Here is a 23,474-nt window from a genome sequence, read left to right on the forward strand (position 1 = left end):
AAATGATGTATTCGCCTATTCGGTGTTAATCTTCACAATAGAAATATTGAGAATTAATGATTCTCTGGTCTTATTATAGAGAGAGATTATTTAAAACAAAATACATCTACATATACATGTTGCGTAAAAAATACAAAATTTCATAGACGCATATTAAAAACATAAATTATAAAATAATGAATAAAACCTATAAGATCAACCTGGCCGCATGACAAGGTCAAAAATTCTACAATTTTTTATTTTATAGTTAGGGGTGTTTATTTTTCATGAAGGATAAAATACATGATTATATATTTTTATTTTCAAAATTAGGATTTTGTTCAATTTCATCCTTTTAGTGGAATATAAATCTAGCAAAACTAGCTTAAATGATTGAAATAATCAAGCAACCATCAAAGTAAATAAGATTAACTTTACTATAAAAAAATCTATCAAAGCTAAATTTTAAATCCTTAGAATATAATGATTTTAATATCAAAATTGCTTACATACAAAATCACTTTTAAAAACTCTATATATTAGAGTAAATGGTTTGAGTTATTATTATTTTTTGTTTGAAATAACACGTAGAAATAATTATTTTAAAATGTAGAGCACTGCGAATAATAAGTTTTGTTCTATTTCCCTTTGTTACATTCCTGTTCACAAATCTGCTTAAACGGATTAAAACGCAATTACATTTGGATTTTCTGCCGTAAAATGGTCATTACTGATTACTCCTTTTACTATACGGTGGGCCCGAATCGCCCCGTTCCAGAAAAGCGGAGACAACGGGACGTTTATTTTCAGGGCCTCTGCCACTGCTCTTTTAAAATCAAAAAAATCAAGCTGCCTCGCTTACTTTTTTCCGAACTTCCTCATTTTCAGTCCACTGCATTAAATGAAATGAATCCCCCCGCTGATTCTTTGAATGCTTCATCATAATTCACGAGAACTCCATTCAATTTCTCCATTCCCACACTTTAACAATCACATCCATTCTAATGATCTTATCCTCCCATTTTCTCGGAATTCCAACTACCTCGTCGCCGGCAACCAGGTAACTCATCTCTTTCATCATTCCTTATTCGCTTCATTCCAAATTCAACCCCCTTTTCGTGAGGGTTCTTCATTTCTTTTCTTATCTTGTTGAATTTCCATGGATGCCATTAGATTAGCGTTAAACACACACGAGGATTTCTGCCCTGTCTCTTGGTTGATATTGTTGTTAACGAACAATAATATACTATTAATCAATAATTTATTCATCTATTTCAAAAATTTGAAACGGTCTGTCTCAGAGCATGGGTCTAAGTCAAGTTGTTTATATTATTCTTCCTGCCTGCATGAAATGTGATTTGTCGTGTTATGTGAATAGTAAATAAATTGGGGTGAGGAGGAGACGGCCATCAAAATGCCACAAGAAAGCTACAACAATTCCATATTCAACTCCCCCAGTAAGAACTTGAGAGGACTAAAGGGATTGATCTACAACACCGCCAACGCCGATGAAATCATCAGCGATCGCGAATTAGCCCAGAGAAAAGCCGAAGAAGCAGGTATCTTAATTTTCATCAACCAACCTTAATTACTGTCTCTCTAAACAACTCACTCAAACCCAAATTTTTTAAAAAAGGGAACAAACAATATGATGAGAAGTTCATTTTTTGGAAGTCAAAAGTAGTAGTAGCAATCAATATTCCCGAATTCAATTTCAAAAGTGAAATAGTTAGTGCAAAAACATCAAGATCGCGCTGCGAGTGTGTTCAAAAGTTCAAAAATAAAAACAACTACTGTAGTTTTGGGCCGGCTACACTTATGACAACTTTGGCCCTCCACCAAAGTGGTGGGTCTCATCTGCTAATTAGGCCACCATTTTTAGTTGCAAATATGATTACAAAGAAACCTTGTTAAAGATTAAAGACCATTATTCGCCTTTTAAACGTACCAGAATTATTAGCATTTCACACACCACCAACCTTGCTTTGAACGCTCAGAAAAATGCCATCCAACGATTCCTGCACTAAAACAATACTCCTAAACTTGACCAAGTAAAGAATTGTAGATCGGAAATCTACTCTTGAATTAAAATCAAGCAGTGAGGAATCTCTAATATTTTTTTTTCCTTTTCTAAAATCAGATCTACTAGCAGCCATTAAAACAATGTCACGAATGAAATTTAACATTAATGTGCTTGGTTCTATCATGAAACACAAAATTCTTGCACAATTGAATGATACATTGACTATCAAAAAACAACACAACACTATGTGGAATAAAATATTAAAAGAATTAAATTAAAATATAAAATGATACAAAATATAAATTTAGTCATTTTAAGATAAATTATACTTCCTCCATCCATGAAATAACTTTATGGGGAGTGATAAAAAAAATTTTAAAAAAATTGATGAGTGTATTAAGAGTGAAGAAAATATTGTTCATTGTATTGAGAGTGTTGAAAATGTAATAGTATAATTATAGTCTACAAAATAGTTAGAAATTTTTTATGGACGTCTCATGAAAAAAAAAGTAGGAAGTTATTGTATGGGTGAAGGTAGTAATAATATAATACTCCCTCCTGTGCAAACAACTTTTCATTTTTGTTTTTTGAATCGTTCCCCATAACTTCCTATCCATTTCTGAACACAATCTCACCACTAATAATACATAATTTATTCTTATTTTTCATGTTCTCACCACTCTCACTATTAATTATAATATTCACTAATCTTAATATTAATTACAACATTTATTCACCATTTACAATAGGGATATTGCCGTAAAATACACGAACTTTCAACAAATTCTGGTTTTTCCCATGACCTTTAAAATTTGAAAAAAAATACACAACCTTTCGATTTTTTCTGATTTTTCCCACGGGTATGAAATACTCTAAAATAGAAGCCGATTTTAGGGCTTTTGACTTAAATTTTTTGATACTTAAGCTTGAGGGATAATAAAGATGTCATAATAAAGTCGATGTACACGCTTAAGTATAAAAAAATCTAAATCAAAAGCCCTAAAATCAGCTTCTATTTGAGAGTATTTCTTACTCGTGGGAAAAACTAGAAGAAATCAAAAGATTGTGTATTTTTTTTCAAATTTTAAAGGTCATGGGAAAAATCAGAATTTGTTGAAAGTTCCTGTATTTTACGGCAAATATCCCTTTACGATATTACTCAATAATTTTTTCCCGTCCCTTATTTGGGAGGCGAATGGGGTAATAAATTTGATACAAATACCATAATGACATTCTATGAAATCAACCCGGCACATAACCCTCCAAACATTATATACGTGCAGAACTTTATACCAAGAAAATAATAATAATAACACCAGTAGTAATTATCGGGGTAATCATGAAACTGGAGCAATTTCTGTTTAATCATATTGACTGAACATCAAAAAAAGGCGCACTCTGATCAAAGTTCCATTCCTACTTGGAAGGAATTCAGATTGCTAAGAAATTTAATCCTATTCGACTGCAAACGCATAATTTCAGCATCAAGGAGGTACCAGGCGGCGCAATGGCTGCAGCAGATGGATCAGGGCGGGTCGGAGGTCCTCCCCAGAGAACCGACGGAGGAGGAATTCTGTTTGGCGCTTCGCAACGGACTCATCCTCTGCAACGTCCTCAACAAAGTCAATCCGGGCGCCGTTCACAAGGTAAAGGCCATCCATCTCTTCGCATCAATTGATTCGTCAATCGTTCACCTCTGCTTGTGATCCATTTTTATTTCATGTTCTGCTTCTGGAAATGTGTAGGTGGTGGAGAATCCGGTGCTCGACGTTCAGGCTACGGAGGGTGCGGCGCAGTCTGCAATTCAGTATTTCGAAAACATGAGGAATTTTCTTGCTGCTGTTGGTAAAATGAAGCTCCTCACTTTTGGAGCGTCTGATCTTGAAAAGGTTTGCGCCGTTTAATTTTCTGTTACAATTGCATGCACGTGCTGTGATGAATATGCTCTGGAGTTGCATTTTAGTCGTAATTAGTAGATGTGGTCAATATAATTATATGCGAAACTCATTCACTTGATCCAAGTGAATGAGTTCAGACACGTTATGTAACTTGAGCTAAGACTACTGCGCTTGTTCTTGCTGCACGCTTTACTTGAGAATGTAAAAATATTGCTTCTTCTGCATTTCCACGAGGCTTCATGATATGAAGCATATGATATTATGTGACTATGCATTTATGCTCGAATGAGTTGTGTTTGAATTTTCTTTATCAAAATGCGTAAGGAGTTTAATACATGGTAAATAACAATCTTTTTCCGAAAGGTAAAAGCGACCAAAAGAAGCAAGACACTATATACATTCTTTTGTTAAAATGGTGTCTGGATGTTTTCTGTCTCTTTGGTAAGGCCCATATTCTGTGACTTTAATATCTGTAAAGATTGGACTATTGTCAGACCCCGTAGTAATTTAGGAAAAGACATCATATTTAAAGCTTAAGCTGTGGATGCTCATGAACATAATCAGATTTCAAGCTCGTGTGACTTTATCCTGTTAGTACTGTGCTCATGAATATTTATGGGTACTTTCTAAGCCGACCGTTATATTTTCTTTTGTTTTTTTATTAAAAAAAATTACGTTGACGTGCCTGTCTTAATATACTTTGTTGAACCTGAAGATTACATGAATTTACAGGGAGGCTCATCAGGCAAAGTAGTGGACTGCATTCTCTGTTTGAAAGGATATTATGAATGGAAGAAATCTGGAGGTATTGGCGTCTGGAAATACGGTGGAACAGTTAGAATCACGTCACTTGTGAAAGAATCACCTTCCTCGGCAGTGAGTAGCGAGAGTGCAGATGAATCAATAGACGATTCTGAATCTTCACAATATGAACAGCTAATGGAGTTCCTTCACTTATCAACTGACTCACATGAGGATTCCAGGGTGGCCAATATACTCACTTTCATGTTCGATCATTGTAGTCTTGGTCTTTTACAATCGTATCTGACTGAAACCAACGGATTTAATGACTTGCCTTCAAGTTCAATGGTAGGTAAGATTATAATCTGTATATACATGTGTATGGTTAGTTGCGATTATTTGAATAGGCTAAAAAACAATCTCAGAAGAGAGATATCTGAAAACTTAGATGACCATAGGATTGCATTCAACATGAAAATAAGTATCTATACATAGAATTTGCTCCCTTTTCTTCGCATCCAAACAATAGGATTCCTTAGTCTAGACATTATGCTCTAACAACGTGATCATATTAATAAAATGTCCACGGCCTGTGCTTTCCACAAGGTCCATGTTTCATTTTCACCTTACCATTTGATTACTCTTTCCAACAATCTGGCATCTTAAGAACTCTATACTGCCAGCAACAATTCAATGATTGGAAACCCCAAACCTTGAGGTCCATTTATTAACAACTCCCATTATTAGCAAAGTTGCCTCCATTGAGTAAAATGTATATAATGCTCCGATTAATGACCGCAATGTTTTCTGGACAACTTTTGGGTAAACAACATGTTCATATGGCTAAGCTCTATGAGACTTTACGTGTTATCTGAGTATCAGTGAACCAGTAATAAGCCTTTATAAATAAAGCGAAGGGCATTAGTGCCTCTGTTTTCGCTAGTTCTTTTAGTAGAATTTTTCAATGTAGGCTATAAAGTAAGAGCTACTTCTCATAAATTCTCAAATTACTTGATCATCTAATTTACCTGAGTTTACCACACTAGTATGATCTGCATTTTCTTAGTTTACGAATCATCTTCAATTGTTCTAATTTTGGGACATATATGTAGGTCATTGATATTGTGCTCAGAAAAGTCATTAAGGATTTCTCAGCATTGTTGGTCTCTCAAAGCAATCAGGTTTTGGCTGTTGTAATAACTATTTACGAGTTTGTAATAACTATTAGCAACTTAGTTAGCTAATTAATTGCCATAATGAGGTTTGAATTATTCTGTCCTGCAGCTTAGCTTGTTTTTGAAGAAAGTCTTGAATAGTGATTGTGGCTCTCTGACAAAGACGCAACTGCTGGAAGCCATATCAAAGTACCTAAGCAGAAGGAAAAGTTTTGTAACACAAGATATTTCTAACTTTTGTATCTGTGGTGGAAGAAGTGATGGAGCACGGCCTAGGAATACTAAGCCTCATGTTGGTGTAGAACTTCTTGATATTCAGCAAAAACAATTAGAGGTATTATTAGTCCTTGATTTTTCATTGTTGAGGATGGGATCAGAAATCCAATTGTATTCCCCTATTATGTTTTTGCTGTGAGACCTTTTACACTACAATTGCCCCTGGTTGAAATCAAATTATATGTATTTGTCATACAAAGGATAAGAATACAAATAAAACATAACAAAATTCATATGATTGAGAAAATTCTTATCTCAAGTTTAGTTATTTAATGATTTTGTGCAAAAGATATTTATAACTGGGTACTTGTGGGGGATGCATGCACTCATATGAATGTTGTGCATGCAGACTTTGTTTGGTGCATACTCCTTTTATAACCTCAAAACTTTTCTTTTTTACTTCCATGTCAGTGTCTTTACTATGTTTTATGTGGCATTTCATCCTTGTCTATGAATGTGGTCCTCACAATATGCCTATCATCTAAACCTATTATCAGGAACTTAAAGCTCTTTTTAAGGAAACAAAACAAGAAGCCCACAAAGCTCAACTTGGATGGGAGAAAGAAATAGAAGGCTTGGGTAAGATTCACACAGCAATGAAACATTGTCTTTTCTTCTTTTTTGCTTCTAGTTTTGAATGTGTCCAACTGTCTACATTTAGTTTTTCTTTGACTACTAATTATATGTTGCAGTGGGAATTTTCTGGCAGCAACGTCTTTCAGTCTATTAATTTTCTAATACTTTGTACAGGCCAACATGTCAAGGGCTTAGAAGTAGCTGCGTCCTCATATCACAAAGTTTTGGAAGAAAACCGTTTTCTCTATAATCAAGTTCAAGATCTAAAAGGTGATCCTTTAAGAATCTCATAAAAGCTCAAGAACATAGTTTTCTGAAAGCTAAGAGTCTTGTAATTCAAAAACCTGTAACTGATTTGTTTGGAGACGAACTTAGATTATGGAATAACCTTCTTCACAGGTACCATCAGAGTCTACTGTAGAGTTAGACCATTCATCTCAGAAGACTGTAATGAGCAGTCGACGGTTGATTACATTGGAGACAATGGAAGCATAATGATTGTGAATCCTGTAAAGCAGGGTAAAGATGCAAGAAAAGTTTTCTCATTCAATAAGGTCTATGGGACAAATGTGACACAACGTAAGTCTTTTTTCTTATTGGCTTGTATATCGCACCATTAAACTTAGATATTTGGAAGAAAAGTAAGGTTAGGTGAGAAATCACCATGAGGCTTGAAGAATATCTGATGTCATTCTTAATATTTAAATATCTGCTCTTATATATAATATAAAAAGCATATAAGCTCCGTTGGTCTCAAGGCAGAATATGATTCATTTACTTCTGTTTTCAATTTTGCAGAGCATATATATGCTGATACCCAATCATTGGTCAGATCTGTTCTGGATGGTTTTAATGTTTGTATTTTTGCATATGGTCAGACTGGGTCTGGGAAGACATATACCATGGTATGTCGCAGCGACACATTATGCCTTTTTAAATAAATTTATTTGCCTGCATAGAAGAACGGATAATTAATTGAAATATGACGTTGTGACAAATTGAGTCCAGTTTTTGCGGCATAGAAATCCTATACTTATCTAATATGTAGGGACATAAACATTATGTTGTGTCTAATTGTCTTGTGATATCTGGAAATGTTCAACATCTCTTCAGTGGAGTTCTAGGCAATACTAATTAACTGTTATTCCTTTCTATGTTTGGAATTATGGAGTTTTACATGCTTTCCGTAAATGGGAACCATAAAATATATAGCATGTTCCAGGAGATTTTCAAACTTGATAGATGAACGAATAATATGAAATTAATGTCCACAGAGTGGCCCTGACTTGACAACAGAGGAAACATGGGGAGTGAATTACCGTGCCCTTCGTGACCTGTTTCAATTTTCAAAGGCCAGAATGGACCTCATAGAATATGAGGTAGGAGTCCAAATGATTGAGATATACAACGAACAAGTGAGAGATTTGTTGGTCTCTGATGGAAGCAATAGAAGATATCCTTGCCAGTTTTCTCCCTGTTTGTTAATTCTGAAATATTTATGCTTGTGATATGCAACCCTTAGCTCAAATTGTACATGTCCTTAATTAGCTATACATTAGAGATTCGTAACAATTCTCAGCTCAATGGTCTAAATGTTCCTGATGCAAGTCTTGTTCCTGTGAAATGTACACAAGATGTTCTGGATTTAATGAGAATTGGACAAAGAAATCGTGCTGTGGGTGCCACTGCTTTGAATGTGCGGAGTAGCCGTTCTCATAGGTATCGTTTTTCCCTCTTGGAAGTGTAAATTTTTCTTCATGACTTTTTTGGATTTATAAGTACTTTTTTAGTGGTCTCCAACTGAAGCTTTTTTGTTTCAGTATTTTGACAGTTCACACTCGAGGAAAAGAACTAGTCTCAGGTTCAATGCTCAAGGGTTGCCTTCACTTGGTAGATCTCGCTGGGAGTGAGAGAGTTGATAAATCTGAAGCTATTGGGGAGAGATTGAAGGAAGCTCAACATATTAACAGATCTCTTTCTGCTCTTGGAGATGTCATTGCTGCTCTTGCACAAAAAAGTTCTCATGTGCCTTACAGGAATAGCAAACTAACTCAAGTCTTACAAGATTCTCTAGGTAACTTTCCCCCTTTTATGAGTTGGATCATGGATGGAACACGCAACTATGTGCTAGGGTTCAATTTCTGGTATGGTTTAGATATAAATCAAATGGCCTATTACGCAATTCTCGGCTTCAACGATAGTAATTCCTAATAAATTGATTATTGACATTGCTAATGTATGCCAATGGTCTTCATCGGTAACTATATATAAGAATATAATAGAAACTTCAAGTTCGTACAGCCTGCATTTATGTGCTATATAGTTAGTCCTTTAGTCATCTCTGTGTTGATCTTGTTATACTCATCTTTTCCACAGGAGGACATGCTAAGACGCTGATGTTTGTGCATATAAACCCAGAGGTTAACGCTCTAGGGGAGACGATTAGCACTTTGAAATTTGCTGAAAGAGTTTCCACAATAAACCTTGGGGCAGCCCAGTCAAACAAAGAAACCGGTGAAATTAGAGAATTCAAGGAAGAGGTCTGTGCCTCCTCAATTGCTCATACAATCTGGCTTTATCTTGTTTAGCTTATGTTCTTACCATCTCTTGGTATATTAAGATCTCAAACCTCAAGCTAGTATTGGAGAGGAAGGAAGCAGAGCTGGAGCAATTGAAAAATCGCACAAATATTCGAGGTGGAGTATCACCTCTTCGCTTACCTAAAGTAAACAGCAATGCCGCTTCGAAGGCTGAGACCAGTCAGCAGCAATTTGATACTCACAGTACAGAGGTACCTGCAAAACGTTGTATTGACTTGTAAATAATAGACATGTTCAAGTCTTAACATACCCCAAAATGGTATCCCCAACTTCCTTATTTCGGAATATCTCACATAGAATTATACATGTTTCTATCGACTTAGGTTCTCTAATATTTTGGATGGCTTATTAGTCTCAAGTAGTATCTCATCTCTTTTATGTTTAATTTCCAGGTGAGAAGCTGTTCCACTGGTAAACAGAGAAGATCTCGATTGCCTTCAAAATTTACGGACAAGGATTTTGTAACAAAAGGGCCTTTCCTAACTGAAGAGAGATCAGTAGGCTGTATAAAGGCTCGATCTCCATCTCCCCCAATTAGGAGATCAATATCCACTGATAGAGCTGCCGTCATCAAACAAAGAATAAAGTCCGATGCACTTGATAATCCACCAGTCATAAAAGTTCCATTTCCAGCAAGTCTTTCAGTTAATAAATCTGTTGCCAATATGCCTTCAATCATACCAGCTGCAGTGAACATACGCCAGATGGGTTCACAAGAGCCATCTTTGCCCAATGCTATGAACAGTTGCCAGAGAGTGACGCTACGAAGGGTTCAGCCGGAAAATGAAGAGGAGCAATTTAAGCAAGCACTAAATATACGGCAAGGTGGCATCAGAAAAACAAAACAAGAGAATAAGGTAAAAACCAAGCAACAGGCATCTTCTAAAGTTCACAGATCAATGGTTGCAGAAGCCGTGCTTTCTGATGTGGCCGAAGGTAAAAAGCAAGAGACTGAAAAGGCTGATTTCTTAGATCCTGATAATGAGAGCGGACGCTTTGGGTTGACAACATGTGATACCACTAGGTTGAAGAAGCTACATAGGAACTTCTCGAGGAACTCTCAAAATGTTGAACCAAGGTATGCTACAAATTTTGCATCAGCGTGTATATTGCTCTGCTCATTTGAGCACCATTATGACCTTGTTGACTCTCTCTGTTGGATAGTGAAATAATCCGGGCAGTGGATCCCTCATTGGGCGGATACCAGGATCATAAAGTTGTTCAGAATGGAAAGGAAGCAGGGCAGCATTCATCTGTGCCTCAATTCCGAAGGAGTAAATCGACTCCCCGAGGAAAATTTATGATTTGATTGTGAACAACTCCAGAGCATGTGGTCATGAGAATCTGTACAGAGATTTCTTTGCTCCATTCCAGATTGCAGTGCTCTTTCCAGGTTAAGTGATTGGTTTCAGATAAATACCGAGAAACGATCTTGTTTTTTTCTTTTTTACTTATAGTTTTGATACGTCATACGTGTATCGATGTGCATATTTTTGGAAGTTGTTGATCTTTACGGTTTCCTCTTTTGTTACCCCTGCCTTCTACGGAAATGGACTGTTTACCCATTATACCATCTCAGACGAGATACAACGTCTTTAAGAAATAGAATGATGATTTACCTATATTTTTAATAGCTTGTAAATTAACCAGGGGGCTTAGCCCATTGGCCACCGGGTCCTCACTTTAGTGAAGTGACCCGGGTTCGATCCCTCTTGGGAGCGAATTGGAGATTGGAGATATAAGGTGGACTTTGGTGAATGGAGAGATAAGGTGGTTCTTGGAGTGGATGGAGAGATATAATATTTTCACATATTTTTTCACCTTAGGGTGCGTTCTCTTTGGTTGTAAATTTATCATGAGAAACAAAATTTCACTCTTTAAATCTTTCATTTCTTTTCCCACATTTCCTACTTAAAGAATATGAAATAAAAAAAAGTATAATTTGATACATCTTTTCATATTCCTCCTTATACTCTATCCGTTCTTTAAATATCTTTCTTTCTTTTCATTTTGGTCTGTTCCCAAAATATCTTTCTAATTTATTTTTGGAAACAATTTCATTTATAATTATCCCTACAACCTTCACTTTTTGTGAGACTTATTTTCCATTATCAAGTACATAATTAATTTTTATTAAAATTTGCGTCATCCTTCTTTAAAAAGATGTTTGAAAGAGGAAGAGATTAATAAAAAGCATAGTATCTTTAAACTCTCAAGCTTGATGAGCCAGGACTTGGATTGCATCTGAATCCAATCACAAGAAATATGCAAAGAACAATGAATTGATAAATAAAACTAGCATCTTTAAGCTATCAAGCTTGATTTGCTCGGATTCAAATGACTCAAATTGTCTTTTGAGCATTGAATTTCACAAGATGCTAAATAATAGTCGTTCCCTTCAATGCTTTCGGAATTCGGTTACATGGATTCTTTTGTTTTAACAGAATACAGGGATTGGTGTGAGCGGCCTAAAATATTAAGGGTAATTGATGTATAAATATATAAATTTTACTCATTTTTTGACATTTAATATGAATTTTAAATTCATTTATAAATATATGAACTTTACTTATTTTTTGGCATTTAATATGAAACGGTAAAACATAGTTTTAAATACATGAACTTTAAACTTATTCAATTTTTTGACTCGTTCATTTTTCCCAAACTAAACCCGACTTGGAATGCCTGAATCGTGATGTGGACAATTTCTCGCTATAAAAATTAATTTTCACTGTTCAATTGTTAGCCCGTTTTTTATATCCAACGAGACTAATGATGACATGTCAAAACTAAAATTGAACTGGCAAAATCAATTATTCAATTGGCGTCTGACGAGCTTGTAGAAGCGTCCGATGAGGAACCCATTGCAGGAAGGTTGGCTAGAGATTTCTTGTAAAAACACTAGCCCCGCTCAGTCCATAATGAGAATATTTTCATCTTTTTGATTTCATGTATATTCTCCTTATGCACATAAGGGAGGAGCCGTATGAGGTGAAAATCTCACGTACAGTTCTGGAATGGAGATTCTTTTAATTAAATGACGACAATAACGGATGTCAGCTCAATTCAAAGGATGTTGAGGAGTAAATCCTGCATCAACCAATCAATTCCGATTCTCCTGCCTAAATATCTAATATTCAAGATATAAGGTTCAAGGGGTTTTATCATAACATATGACTCCTAAGGTCCAAGCTAAAGATGGGCTTAAGAGCCCATGATTAAAGTCAGGCCCACAGCAGAGAGTCTCGTGCTAGAGTTGAGGGACTACGTTTCTCCCAAGACCAAAGTTGGAGACTTCGGTATTCTCCGAATCTAGAAGTGGACAATTGTGCCTTCTTCATGTCAAACTCTTTCTTGCGCAGAGTTGTGAAGCCACCTAGTGCCACAATGGAGCTTGTGAAACCGCCTAGTGCAACAGTGGAGCTTGTGAGGCCTTGTCTTGTGCCATGGTGGAGCTCGCTAGCCTCCTACAAGGGCTGAGCCTATTGGCTCATATCAGAGTCAGGACATCAGGCCTCTTCTTAGGCCCAAGTTGAGGCATCAAGCTGCCTTTCACATCAAAGATCAAGAGTTGAAGTGCCAAGTTTTCTATGCACCAAAATTTAAGGCCCCAGACAATGGAGAAAGCGAGACTGGATGTCAGAGTTGAGCCAAGGCTATGCTCATAAAACTCCAAAGTCATAGTTGAGTGGCGGAGGTCAGTGCCAGAGTTGAGCTAAAGAAGAGGGCTCCATAGTTGAGCTCAACAAGAGGACGACATAGTTGGGCCGATGGTATCAAGACCAGAGTTGATATTCAAAACCGAGCTCAGGAAGGCCAAGGTCATAGTTAGGTTCACCAAATGTTGTGCTCGAGCTAAACTCATCAAATTCGAGGCTATTGCTAAGCTCCCAAAGCCAGAGTTGAATTCTCAAAGTCCAAGGCCAGAGTTGAGCTCACCAAACATGCACCATGCTGGAATCAGAGCCGAATTATCTTCAAATCCCGACAAAAGCTGCAAGAATTAGTTACAACGGGGGTGAAAATGGCTTATTACGATGGGGAAATTAGCGAGTACACGCGGAGTACGTGAAGAATAGATTTTACATTTATACCCTTCTTGTAGTTTACCAGTATATATAAGAGATTCATCGTCATTGTAAGGGCTCTTCAAGTTGAAAATCAATACCAAAAAAATTAAGTGTTCCCAATATTTTCTCAGCGTTTGATATTCAGGTCTAAGCTCATTTCCTTTTCCATTTTACTGATTATTTAGATGTGTTACGAATGGACTCGTCAAAGGAAACTATGCAGAAGCTTTACAGAATTATTATGAAGCTATGCGACTAGAAATTGATCCCTATGATCGAAGTTATATACTCTATAATATAGGTCTTATCCATACAAGTAATGGAGAACATACGAAAGCTTTGGAATATTATTTTCGAGCACTAGAACGAAATCCATTCTTACCACAAGCTTTTAATAATATGGCCGTGATCTGTCATTACGTGCGACTATCTTAACTTTATTCATATTAAAAGAAGGAGGCATTCATAAACACTTATTTTGCATTATTTTTGGTGATATTTTAGTGCTTAAAGTGCTAGGATATGCCTGATTGTGATGTCATTTGGTGTGAGTTTTATTTTCTTTTGTGATATTACGTTTGAATATAGTTTTGGCTATTTTGATATATGTTTGAGAGTTTTGGAAACTTAACATGGATAATGAAAAGTCAAGATCCAAGTTTCAAGTGTTCCAGGCCCGAGAATTGAGAAAACGAGCTCGAAAAGCTCGAATAATGCAAAAATCAGAGGAATAGTGCATGGGCGGCGATCGCCGGAGAGACCACCACAATCTGAAGGCATTTTGCATTGGATCCGACGACCAGTACGACGATCGCTGAAAATTCAGTGCACGCGGCGGGAGATGCGGCGATCGCCGGAGTGGCCGCCCGCCAGATGAAGAAATCTTGTGCTGAAGGCGCCGATCGCCGCTTGTCTACTTTTCTCAGTTTTTATGCCTTTTTCTGTTATTTTTAGGTTTTTAGACTGAGTTTTTCCCTGAGCCTATATATAGTTCTCATTGTTGACCTATTGAGGGGTCCAGAATCTTATTTTCTTATTCATAGACTTACAATTTTATTGCTTTCATAATTTATATTTATTTTTGTGTGAGTCTTCAAGATTCAAGCTATTTATTTAGATTTCATTCCGGGTTTTATCTATTGCATTTATTTTAATTGCTTTCTTCTCTATTATATCTCTGATTTATTGTATGATATGTCTAGCTAGTTTTCTTTTCTGATGTCTTTTGCTTTTCAATTTTTGATTCATGATTCATGATTCATGGTGCTTGATTTTGTGTGAATTACTTTATCAATAGTTTGCATGTTTAGCTAGCTATTTGGTTTGAGACCTAGCAGAGATAATTGTTTAGCGGATTCAGGAATGTATGATATGATTTTAACCTTGAGACCTACAGGGGATAGGTGGATCAGATCGAGGAAGCTATTCGTATGTGCTTTTGGGAGCTAGTACATTTTCTTGAGACCTAGCGGAGATAGAGAATTTACTAATCAGCTATCATAAACTGATCTAACGAGAGTGTGTGATTATTTATGTGATCTCTCATCAGGACTGAATTAAAGTGATAATTAGGATTAATAGGTTAATTGTGTATATTTGATTGATGAAATTATATTCCCTAGGATCAGCAGTTATTTATTTGATTTATTTATCTATTTTTATATGGCTCTGTGTTGAGTTTAGTTATTTTCTCCACCATATCTTTCTGCTTGCCTGGATATTGCTTGAGAATTTATAGAATTATTTAGAGCATTTTCGCTTATTAATCTCTGTGGATACGATACTCGATTGGTATTTATACTGCGATTACACTGTGTTAGTTGCGGTATTTTTGTTGTTATAAAAATAGTGATCAGTCATACTTCAATATATTTAGATGCATGGTACATTCGCTCTTATTAAATTATATTTATGAATTAATAAATCTAATTGGGATGTTGAATTCAAATTGAGGATTAATAAATTATTGAACCTCAATTGGATCTAATTAAAATAGATGAATCTAATGCTCTATATGTGAGCGATCTATAACATTTGTCCCCAAAATACAACTATTAAGATGAACCTGAGATGTTGTCTCTATTTTGACATTTGATGAACTACATGATATTTGGAACTGAGTAGTCGGATATCCTAGATTATTCTAGAATGATTGTATGGTTAATGTGTATTTCGAATGTATTTGTCAATCTAATGTGGTCAATTTATAAGAATACAAGTAATTTTTTGAGAAACGGTGTATGTCTTTTTGCGAAGAGGTGCAAACCATAACCACGAGAGTTCTCATGTAACCCGTCTCCATTGCTCGGTCCTGTGCGTGCATGGAATTTTCTTTTGCTTCCTTAATAAACTTTTAATTCAGCAAACCATAACCACCTTTAACTGTCATCATGTGGCCACCACATGCAGGCCACATGTCGCCATGTGAATGCCAAACGCCAATGGTAAGCTATTGGTCCTGAGGTAAGTATGAACTATGGTGTATGGGGTGGGGAGAAAAACATGAGTTAGCAACTTTTACTCATTTTCTCGTTTACTCAGAGTATTAAACAACTTGTTGATTATGAGTCAACAAATGAAAAATATGTCAACTGACTGAGAGATACCCTATTGATGCATAAAGTAAGTAAGATGTCAGCTATCGGACAAATACAAAAATTTTCTATTCAATTATATATGTAGGGGTGGACAGCGAGACTCGCTTTAATAATATTTTATGTAAACCTCATATCATTGATTTGAGTCAAACTGATATGATTTTGGTAAACAGTTTGTGCAAGTGCAGTTTATGATGCATGAGGTTAGCTTGCTGAAAGGTTTAGAAGATAGAGCAAGACTGGGCCTAAGTATAAACACAATTAGTTTTTTTTTGCTTTAAGACTTGTTGGTTTGAACACAATGAGTATAGCAAGGTAAGTTCACAAACAACAAAGCAATAAAAGAAAACTTAAGGTACAACACAAATATTTTAACGTGGTTCAGAACAACTCCTCCTACATCCACGACCCTGACCCTGACCCAATTATTAGTCCAACAATCAACTTACAAGCAGTTTGTAAGATTGATAACTAAACACTTATTGTGAACATGCTTATCTGAAAACTGGTCAATCTACATGCTAGCTGATTAGAATTGATCACATCAGTTGACTCATTGTTAGTTGAACATGTTCCTTAGACACATCTCTAAAAAGAAATGGAAAAGTTGTAACTGGTGTATCCCCCATACACCAATACACACTCTCTCGGGATCAACAAAAATCAGATATGGTCTTTAAATTCTTAGATGAGATGATCATCAGAAGTACAATGCTTAGAAGTCACTTTTAATCTTTTAAACTATAATAGATGATACTTGGAAGTCTTATCCAGACAACCATAACTCACATACCAATATGTAATATACTTTAAAATCATATTTAAGATATGTACGCGTATGTAAATTATAAATGGTACTGACTATTAATTAATGTACATGTCTACATAGTATTTTTTATATATTTTTATTTTTTGTTATCTATGCTATTTATTATCAATGTTTATTTTGTAATGCTTGAATTTTATTTAGACGAATAACAAACTAATGTTACTACTTATATCTAAAAAATTAAATAGAACAAAGTAATTAATTGAGTTAATGTAGATAATTAAAATTGTTAACAAATCATATGGTGCCATGTGTAAATTAATAAATTAAATATTTGATTATATTTTATATTTTATTAATAAAATTTATTCTAAATTAAATAGATATATAATTAATATTTAAGATTTAAATTTTATTAACCAATGAGAGAACGACATGTGTCAATGACACATTGATGAAGAAGAATCATTCTGACTCAAATTGCACACTAGTTGCCATCTAAGTCCATCATGATATGGTGGCCCAAAATCCACAACCTCGCACTCTCTAGATCTATAATTAAGGGTGTTGATGCGAGCATAAATCACAAGTGAGGTGGTGAAAAGATTGAAGAGTTCAAAAAATTTGAAGAATTCTCTACAAGTCACCCTCAACATTTAAGGTGCTCTTCAAACATCTAAGGGCCTCCACTATGGGGGGGGGGGGTTCCCAAATCTATGTGTCATGCTTTGGAACCGGTAGCACCATAGTGGAGAAGAATAAATGGGGTACTACAAAGGAAATGGGTACCAGCAGTGGGAGTCGGTTCTTGGCTGATGCGGTGAGGTCCACAATGCTTTGGGCAACGCGCGAGTGGAGAGAAACTCACCCTCAACACGCACAACTGGAGCCTGCTGAGCAGAAAGGCAGCTCCCCACAATGCTTTCGTTTTTTTTTCCCCCTTCTTGTTTCATTTGTGCATGTATTCTCTTTTTTTGTGTGTATTTAAATTTGCGTTTTTTAATTTTGTTGTGTGTTGTAAGAAATTAATTTTCAATAAAATGCGCGTTTGAATTTTAATTTTTTAGCATAATTATATTAATTTTAAAAGTATATGTTATCATTTAAATAAAATAATTTATTCGTATAATTATATTAATTTTAAAATTGTATTATACTATTTAAATAAATTAATTAATTTAGATAATTAATTTAATTAAAGTAAAATATAATACAAAATTAAATACAAATATATATAGTGGTAATAATAATAATAATAATAATAATAATAATAATAATAATAATAATAATAATAATAATATAATAATAATAATAATAATAATAATAATAATAATAATATAATAATGGTGTCCATGAATAATTAAAAATAAGGTAGTATTATAATGAAAGAAAATATGGAGTGGTTGAAAAATGAGGTAATAGATGATGTGGCACACATGTGGCATCCATTATGGTCCATAGAGAACACCATTGTGGTAAGGCATTCTTTGCAGGAAAATAATCACATTTTTTTTTTGTCAATTTCATCTCAAATCAAATCAAAGCTACTTGCTCAATCTGAAAACAAGACTAAATTCCTCCACATTGGGCACGTTATGCTTGCCCACGGTGGGTAGGTGATCCGTTCTGTATAAAGTTAAAAGATCTTCAAGACGTTCTTCACCGAATAACATTATTAAATCTAACATTACAAAATCATTTGAAAAGCTCAAGAATCAGAGAAGAAGTTCATGGCGACAAAATTCTGTCCAATATTTTACCCTGCCCTACTAGGGGCGGATACTTGGATAATCGAACCCATGGTAAAGTTGTCATTCCTAAGAGCATCCGCAATGGGGTTCCTTGATAGCCTTCTTGATAGTGGTTGTGTTATTGAGTAGGTAGTGCTGCATTGGGGTTCCTTGATAGCCTACTTGATAATATTAGTTTTGATTTTATGTTTTTCATTTAAATTTTATTGCATAATTTAAATACTCCCTCCGTCCACGAAAGAACTTCCTATCTTTCCTTTTTGGGACGTCCACAAAAGAACTTCCTACCTATTTTTGGACTATACCGACCACTTATAATCCTTTTACTTTTCACTTTTCACAACTCTCAATATTAATTATAACACATTTTCACCACTCCCAATACACTCAACTACCTGTTATCCACTCTCAATACACTCAACAATATTTTTTCTTAAAACCCGTGCCACTCCCTCCTAGGAAGTTCTTTCATGGACGGATGGAGTAACATATTTTTGTAATAGTTAAATACGCCATTAAACATAAAATTTAAAATTACCTAAAACATAAAATAAAAAATACATAAAAATTTAAAAACACCTAAAACATAAAATAAAATTACATAAAAATTAAAAACACCTAAAACATCATTAAAATCACATAATTAAAAGCCTAGGATAGACCACGACGCCTGAGCACGTCGGCGACCATGGACGCGTGCAATGCACGTTGTGCGTTCGTCATGTGCGTCGTATCCGTGTTCAGGAGCTGCATATCGAGCTCCCTCTCCCTGATATCGTTCCTCCGCTGGTAGCCTGGTACTGGGCGGTGAATGCCCTCATCTGCTCGTCGGTCCTGTCCAACCTCTCCACTATTGCCGGTGGAGGATCCGAGCTCGTATGCGACGCTGATGCCTTCCCTTTCCCCTCGCCGCCCGCCTTCGCCGTCTTGTTGCCAATGGGCCGGGCAGAAGAGATCTCCTCGCCCGACGCCGAGGTGGTGAAGCCGCCCTCTTCCGTGGTCTTTGTCCTCTTGGAGGCATGCACGTCTCCAACGAGGTACATCGACTTGAACTTGGGATTGTTCCGGAGAATTTTCCACGCGTTCCAGAAATTGAAGGAGGCCCTGTGAGGGCTTCGAGCCCTGAAGAGGATTGGGCCTTATCACGAAGCATATCATCCGAATGACCGGAGGGCCAATTGTTGCGCGTCCTCCACCCAAACAGCTTCCCAGAGACGCACATCCGCGCTCACCCGAGACCAGTGGCCTTGAAGTTGCTTGATCTTAAGGTCGACGCCGAGGATGGGGTTCACACGTGCGCGGGATCCGGCCCCAATACGCCTCTCCTTTTTGATCCGTCCCAAGGATGGCGTCGTTGGTCTCCTCCGCCCAAATTTGGACGATGAGATCCGTATGCTCGGGAGCATACGTATGACGGTACCTGACGGCCTTGTCGTGCTTGATTTTGGTGGCCATTTTCCTTCCTCCGGCCGCCTTTTCTTTGGTGGGGGAGACACTCTGCTGTGCACTGACCTGGTTCCTCCTCGGGCGGGCTCTCCTCCAAGTTGATTCCTCCCATATCGGGATGATAATTGGAGGAGAGATCGGGGCACCAATTTGGATTGTAGAAAAGGGTTGTGTGGATCCATGACGGAGGAAAAATTCTTGAAGAGAGAATGAGGAGATGGAATGAAAATTAGAGGAGAAGAAGAGGTGTGAAGATGGTGGGGGGAAGTTGGGGTTTTTTTAAAGAGGAGAAGAAGAAAAAAAAAAAAAAAATTGAAAACGGTCGGTCAAAAGTGCGCAATCGAGGAGGTGCAGTCAAAATTCGAATTTTTCAATTTTTCTTTTTTTTTATTTATTTATTAGGGCGCGTGCATTGCACGCGCCATCCCTTCCCCCTTCGAGCATACTCGAGTCTTCGAGTATGCCTTGAGTATCTCCCCCCGCAACGCCTTCCTCGAGTCCACCCCTCTCCTCGAGTAGCCCCTCGAGTACCCCCGTTGCCAATTGCTCTAATTTTCAATGGCAATATTTACTAGTTCTAGAAAATACAGTAGATGATAAATTTATAACGGCTTTGATAGCTTTGAAATCAACGCCGCGAAGAAATTTTGCCGCTCAGTCAGTAGGGTTCAATCTCGTAAATTCATCCCAAATCCAAACATGACGTATTTTTCTGGGAATTTCTTCCATGGAACAGCCATCAAAATTCAGTGTCGAGTGTTTCTAATTCCCTGGTCAATATCTCTTCTCTCTTTCTATATTCAATTAATTTAGAAGAAAGCAAGAATCTGTTTTCTAGGTTTCTATATGAATCAAAATAAAAATTAATGTTGCTACTTCAAATTGCAAGCACAGTCATTGTATATATCTCTTAACGATTTAATCTTTAGGTTAAAAGGAACGGTGGTATAATTAGCTGCGCTAAAGGAAGAAGTTACAGTAGCTCTCCTCTAGTCAGATACATCCCCAGGAAAGCTGTAAAGAAAGAAGAAAATGGAGCTAATTCTTTGCCTCCGAGGTATTTGGAGCAAAAGCGGATTGGTCCGGAGTCGAGTGTTGGGAGGTTTGAGTTCTACAACGAACCAAGCAGGAGCAATTTGGATGTTAATTCCAAGAGTGATGGCCCATGCCTTCCTTCTGATGTAGATTATGAGTTAAATCTGGGTATGTTTAAAGACTAGCTCGTCTGGATTTGGTGACTTTGCTAAAAAAATTAACCTGTTTTTTTTGTTACTTTAGCGGTGGAAGAAGATATTGATGGAGATTTGACGGCTGTGGCCGATGAATTCATCGAAGAGCCTGACAAGGCTGTCGAAGATAATAGATGCTGTGGAATTCGGTCAGGTCCGTAGTTGGCAAGATGTGCAGAATTCTGCTATTGAGTTGCTTGCGTCCAGGTTAATTATTTTGTCCAACTTTGTATGTTCTGTATCCCTTAATCTGTTCCATATGAACAGATTGGTTGATTTGATTCCACTACTAAAATTGTTGTGAATGATCATTGTCAGATAACGGTGGTGGATGGAATAAAGAAGATAATAGAGTAAAATTGGAGGATGATTAAATAGTTGAATTCAACTCTCGGACAATAAATATCTTTCAATTGGATAATTAAGGGTGGGCTGAATCATGCAAACCAAACATTTGATTAAGTTAGATTATTTTATCAATCATGCTTATCACTCAACGAAACATCTCCTAGAGTGTTAAAAACATAAAATAATATTTAGATTGTGGCTACCTTGAGTAACTAAGTCATGCACTTGTGCCCACCTCTCCTGGTGAAATATTCTACTGTAGGGACAAGTTATGTTTGAAGCCGATCTTTATACCTTGTCAATCTAGTATAGGTGATTGTGTCTGTAGCATGACGAGGAAGTGGCTATAGCTACGGATTGTTGTGATAACGGTGGATGTATATGGCTCCTCCATCAACACATCAATGCTACTGGATTTTGATGAAGGACTGAAGATCGAATTTCTAGTGAAGATCACTCGGGAATTCTGTACCATCATATGAGTACATGGATAAACATGAGAGTCCCTTGGAAATATCATTATAGACATGATACTGTGACGGGAATGCCTTGAGATGCAGTCTGACAAGAAAGAAGTCATTGGACAATTTTATATGATTATACACTTGTAAGGGAAGTTGCTAGCTGAATCCTAAGGTTTAAAGCCCCTGATGAGGTCCTCATATATAATTTACTTGTTGCTTAGTCATCAACCAGCCATTTTGCACCTGCGGATTAGGAAATTATTTAAAATGTATCGTGTGTTTTACAATCATACTGACAAAAGAATCTCCATTTATGGCAATGGCTCATTTTCTCTGATTCTTGACAGCTTACTTCACCAGGTTATAGATTGTTTTTCAAACTTCACTGCAGATTGTGCAATTGCTTTGTGCTTATCCTGACCTATTTCTTAGGCAGTCTGCTTACTTATGTGTAAATTCGTACTTATATGGATACGAGGCATGTTGTATGTTTGCAGAGCATTTACGTCTATGGAGCTGAAGAAGAAACTGCAAGGAAAGAAATTTCAACATGAAACTATTGATGCAGTCATAACGGACTTCCAGAGCAGGTGCATGGCCTAAATCATGTATTTACAATTCATAACTCTTTTGTGGTGATAGTGATCAAACTTAACTTGCTATGTTTATTCGATATTGGGAGCTTGGTGTGGATTTTACTTGGAAATAGATTCTCCCTCCGTCTCATTTGACTTGGCCCGTAGTCCTTTTTGGGTTGTCCCACTTGACTTGGTCTTTTTCCTTTTTGGGTAATCACTTTACACTATATTCAATATGCGCCCACACACCTTTACACTACAATCTTATTCTTCTAAATAACCGTGCCAAAAGGCCAAGTGAAGTGGGACGGAGGGAGTACTTTTTACTTCCGTTAGGGCTAAGCGACAGAAATCTATGCAGCATAACACACTTGCTTACCTGTACCTACTACCTAGTTGTTAATCCTTTTTATTTCTACTATAGGGGTCTGATTAATGATTGCTTATATGCGGAAACATATACCCGATCCAGATGGTCTTCCTCAAGCTGGGGCCCTCGCCGAATCAGACAAGTAAACACGACTCTCTCTTTTTTTGGAGCAAAGTAAACACAACTCTTTATTATGCTGTCAAAGTAAGATTATGCGTATTGGGTAAGTTTTCTGAATGCTGGTCACCCAACTCCCATGGCAAGGGTGCCCCCTACAAAAAATAAAATAAAAACTCCCATGGAAAGGGTGAAAGTGCAAATATGCACTACTTCCTGTGCCCGTTATGCTTATAATACGATTGTCCAGCAGGTTTTTCGGTGCAACAGAGTTTATTTGGTACAGACTTTCTGTTTCCCCCACTGGACAAAAAGTCTGGAACAGCCAAGACTTTGCATTAACATATCAGCCTTCCAAAAGTTTTCCCAATAAATTTGTTGCTAGTACTTTTTCGAGGCTATGATTTTAAAATAGTCTTTGATATGCAACATAAGATCATTCTCTTCATGGTCTGTAGATCTTATCA

The 23,474-nt window shown here is 36.6% G+C and overlaps 2 protein-coding genes across 3 annotated transcripts; both read left to right on the plus strand.

Moving 5' to 3' along the window:
- Positions 1-820: 820 nt before the first annotated feature.
- LOC130986141 (kinesin-like protein KIN-14F) lies at positions 821-10,899 on the plus strand. Its single transcript, XM_057909425.1, has 18 exons — positions 821-1,039; positions 1,358-1,538; positions 3,485-3,648; positions 3,748-3,891; positions 4,633-4,989; positions 5,754-5,822; positions 5,926-6,150; positions 6,590-6,671; positions 6,843-6,938; positions 7,068-7,247; positions 7,467-7,573; positions 7,943-8,121; positions 8,223-8,387; positions 8,489-8,742; positions 9,045-9,208; positions 9,289-9,459; positions 9,661-10,346; positions 10,433-10,899. The coding sequence occupies exons 2-18, from the start codon at positions 1,394-1,396 to the stop codon at positions 10,575-10,577; spliced, it is 3,333 nt and encodes a 1,110-aa protein (XP_057765408.1). The 5' UTR covers positions 821-1,039; positions 1,358-1,393; the 3' UTR covers positions 10,578-10,899.
- Positions 10,900-20,451: 9,552 nt separating this feature from the next.
- On the plus strand, positions 20,452-23,033 carry LOC130986146 (uncharacterized). Of its 2 annotated transcripts, none has more exons than XR_009089178.1 (5): positions 20,452-20,674; positions 20,831-21,104; positions 21,180-21,337; positions 22,440-22,532; positions 22,945-23,033. XR_009089178.1 is itself a non-coding variant. In XM_057909437.1 (5 exons), the coding sequence occupies exons 1-3, from the start codon at positions 20,601-20,603 to the stop codon at positions 21,290-21,292; spliced, it is 453 nt and encodes a 150-aa protein (XP_057765420.1). In that variant the 5' UTR covers positions 20,493-20,600; the 3' UTR covers positions 21,293-21,337; positions 22,440-22,532; positions 22,945-23,033. The 2 variants fall into 2 exon arrangements, 1 of the variants encoding a protein (XP_057765420.1); XM_057909437.1 differs by having other exon boundaries at positions 20,493-20,674; positions 20,839-21,104.
- Positions 23,034-23,474: the final 441 nt, after the last annotated feature.

Source organism: Salvia miltiorrhiza, chromosome 5, assembly GCF_028751815.1.
Source record: "Salvia miltiorrhiza cultivar Shanhuang (shh) chromosome 5, IMPLAD_Smil_shh, whole genome shotgun sequence".
Taxonomy (NCBI): Eukaryota; Viridiplantae; Streptophyta; class Magnoliopsida; order Lamiales; family Lamiaceae; genus Salvia; species Salvia miltiorrhiza.

What these genes read in the sequence shown, in the direction of transcription:
- LOC130986141 (XM_057909425.1), top strand. Translation starts at nt 1,394, where the DNA reads ATGCCACAAGAAAGCTACAACAATTCCATATTCAACTCCCCCAGTAAG. An exon ending in CGGAGTAGCCGTTCTCATAG is followed by an intron (nt 8,388 to 8,488) that starts GTATCGTTTTTC and finishes TTTTTGTTTCAG; the next exon opens with TATTTTGACAGTTCACACTC. An exon ending in AGTCTTACAAGATTCTCTAG is followed by an intron (nt 8,743 to 9,044) that starts GTAACTTTCCCC and finishes TCTTTTCCACAG; the next exon opens with GAGGACATGCTAAGACGCTG.
- LOC130986146 (XM_057909437.1), top strand. Translation starts at nt 20,601, where the DNA reads ATGACGTATTTTTCTGGGAATTTCTTCCATGGAACAGCCATCAAAATT. An exon ending in CGAGTGTTTCTAATTCCCTG is followed by an intron (nt 20,675 to 20,838) that starts GTCAATATCTCT and finishes TTAGGTTAAAAG; the next exon opens with GAACGGTGGTATAATTAGCT. An exon ending in AGATTATGAGTTAAATCTGG is followed by an intron (nt 21,105 to 21,179) that starts GTATGTTTAAAG and finishes TTGTTACTTTAG; the next exon opens with CGGTGGAAGAAGATATTGAT.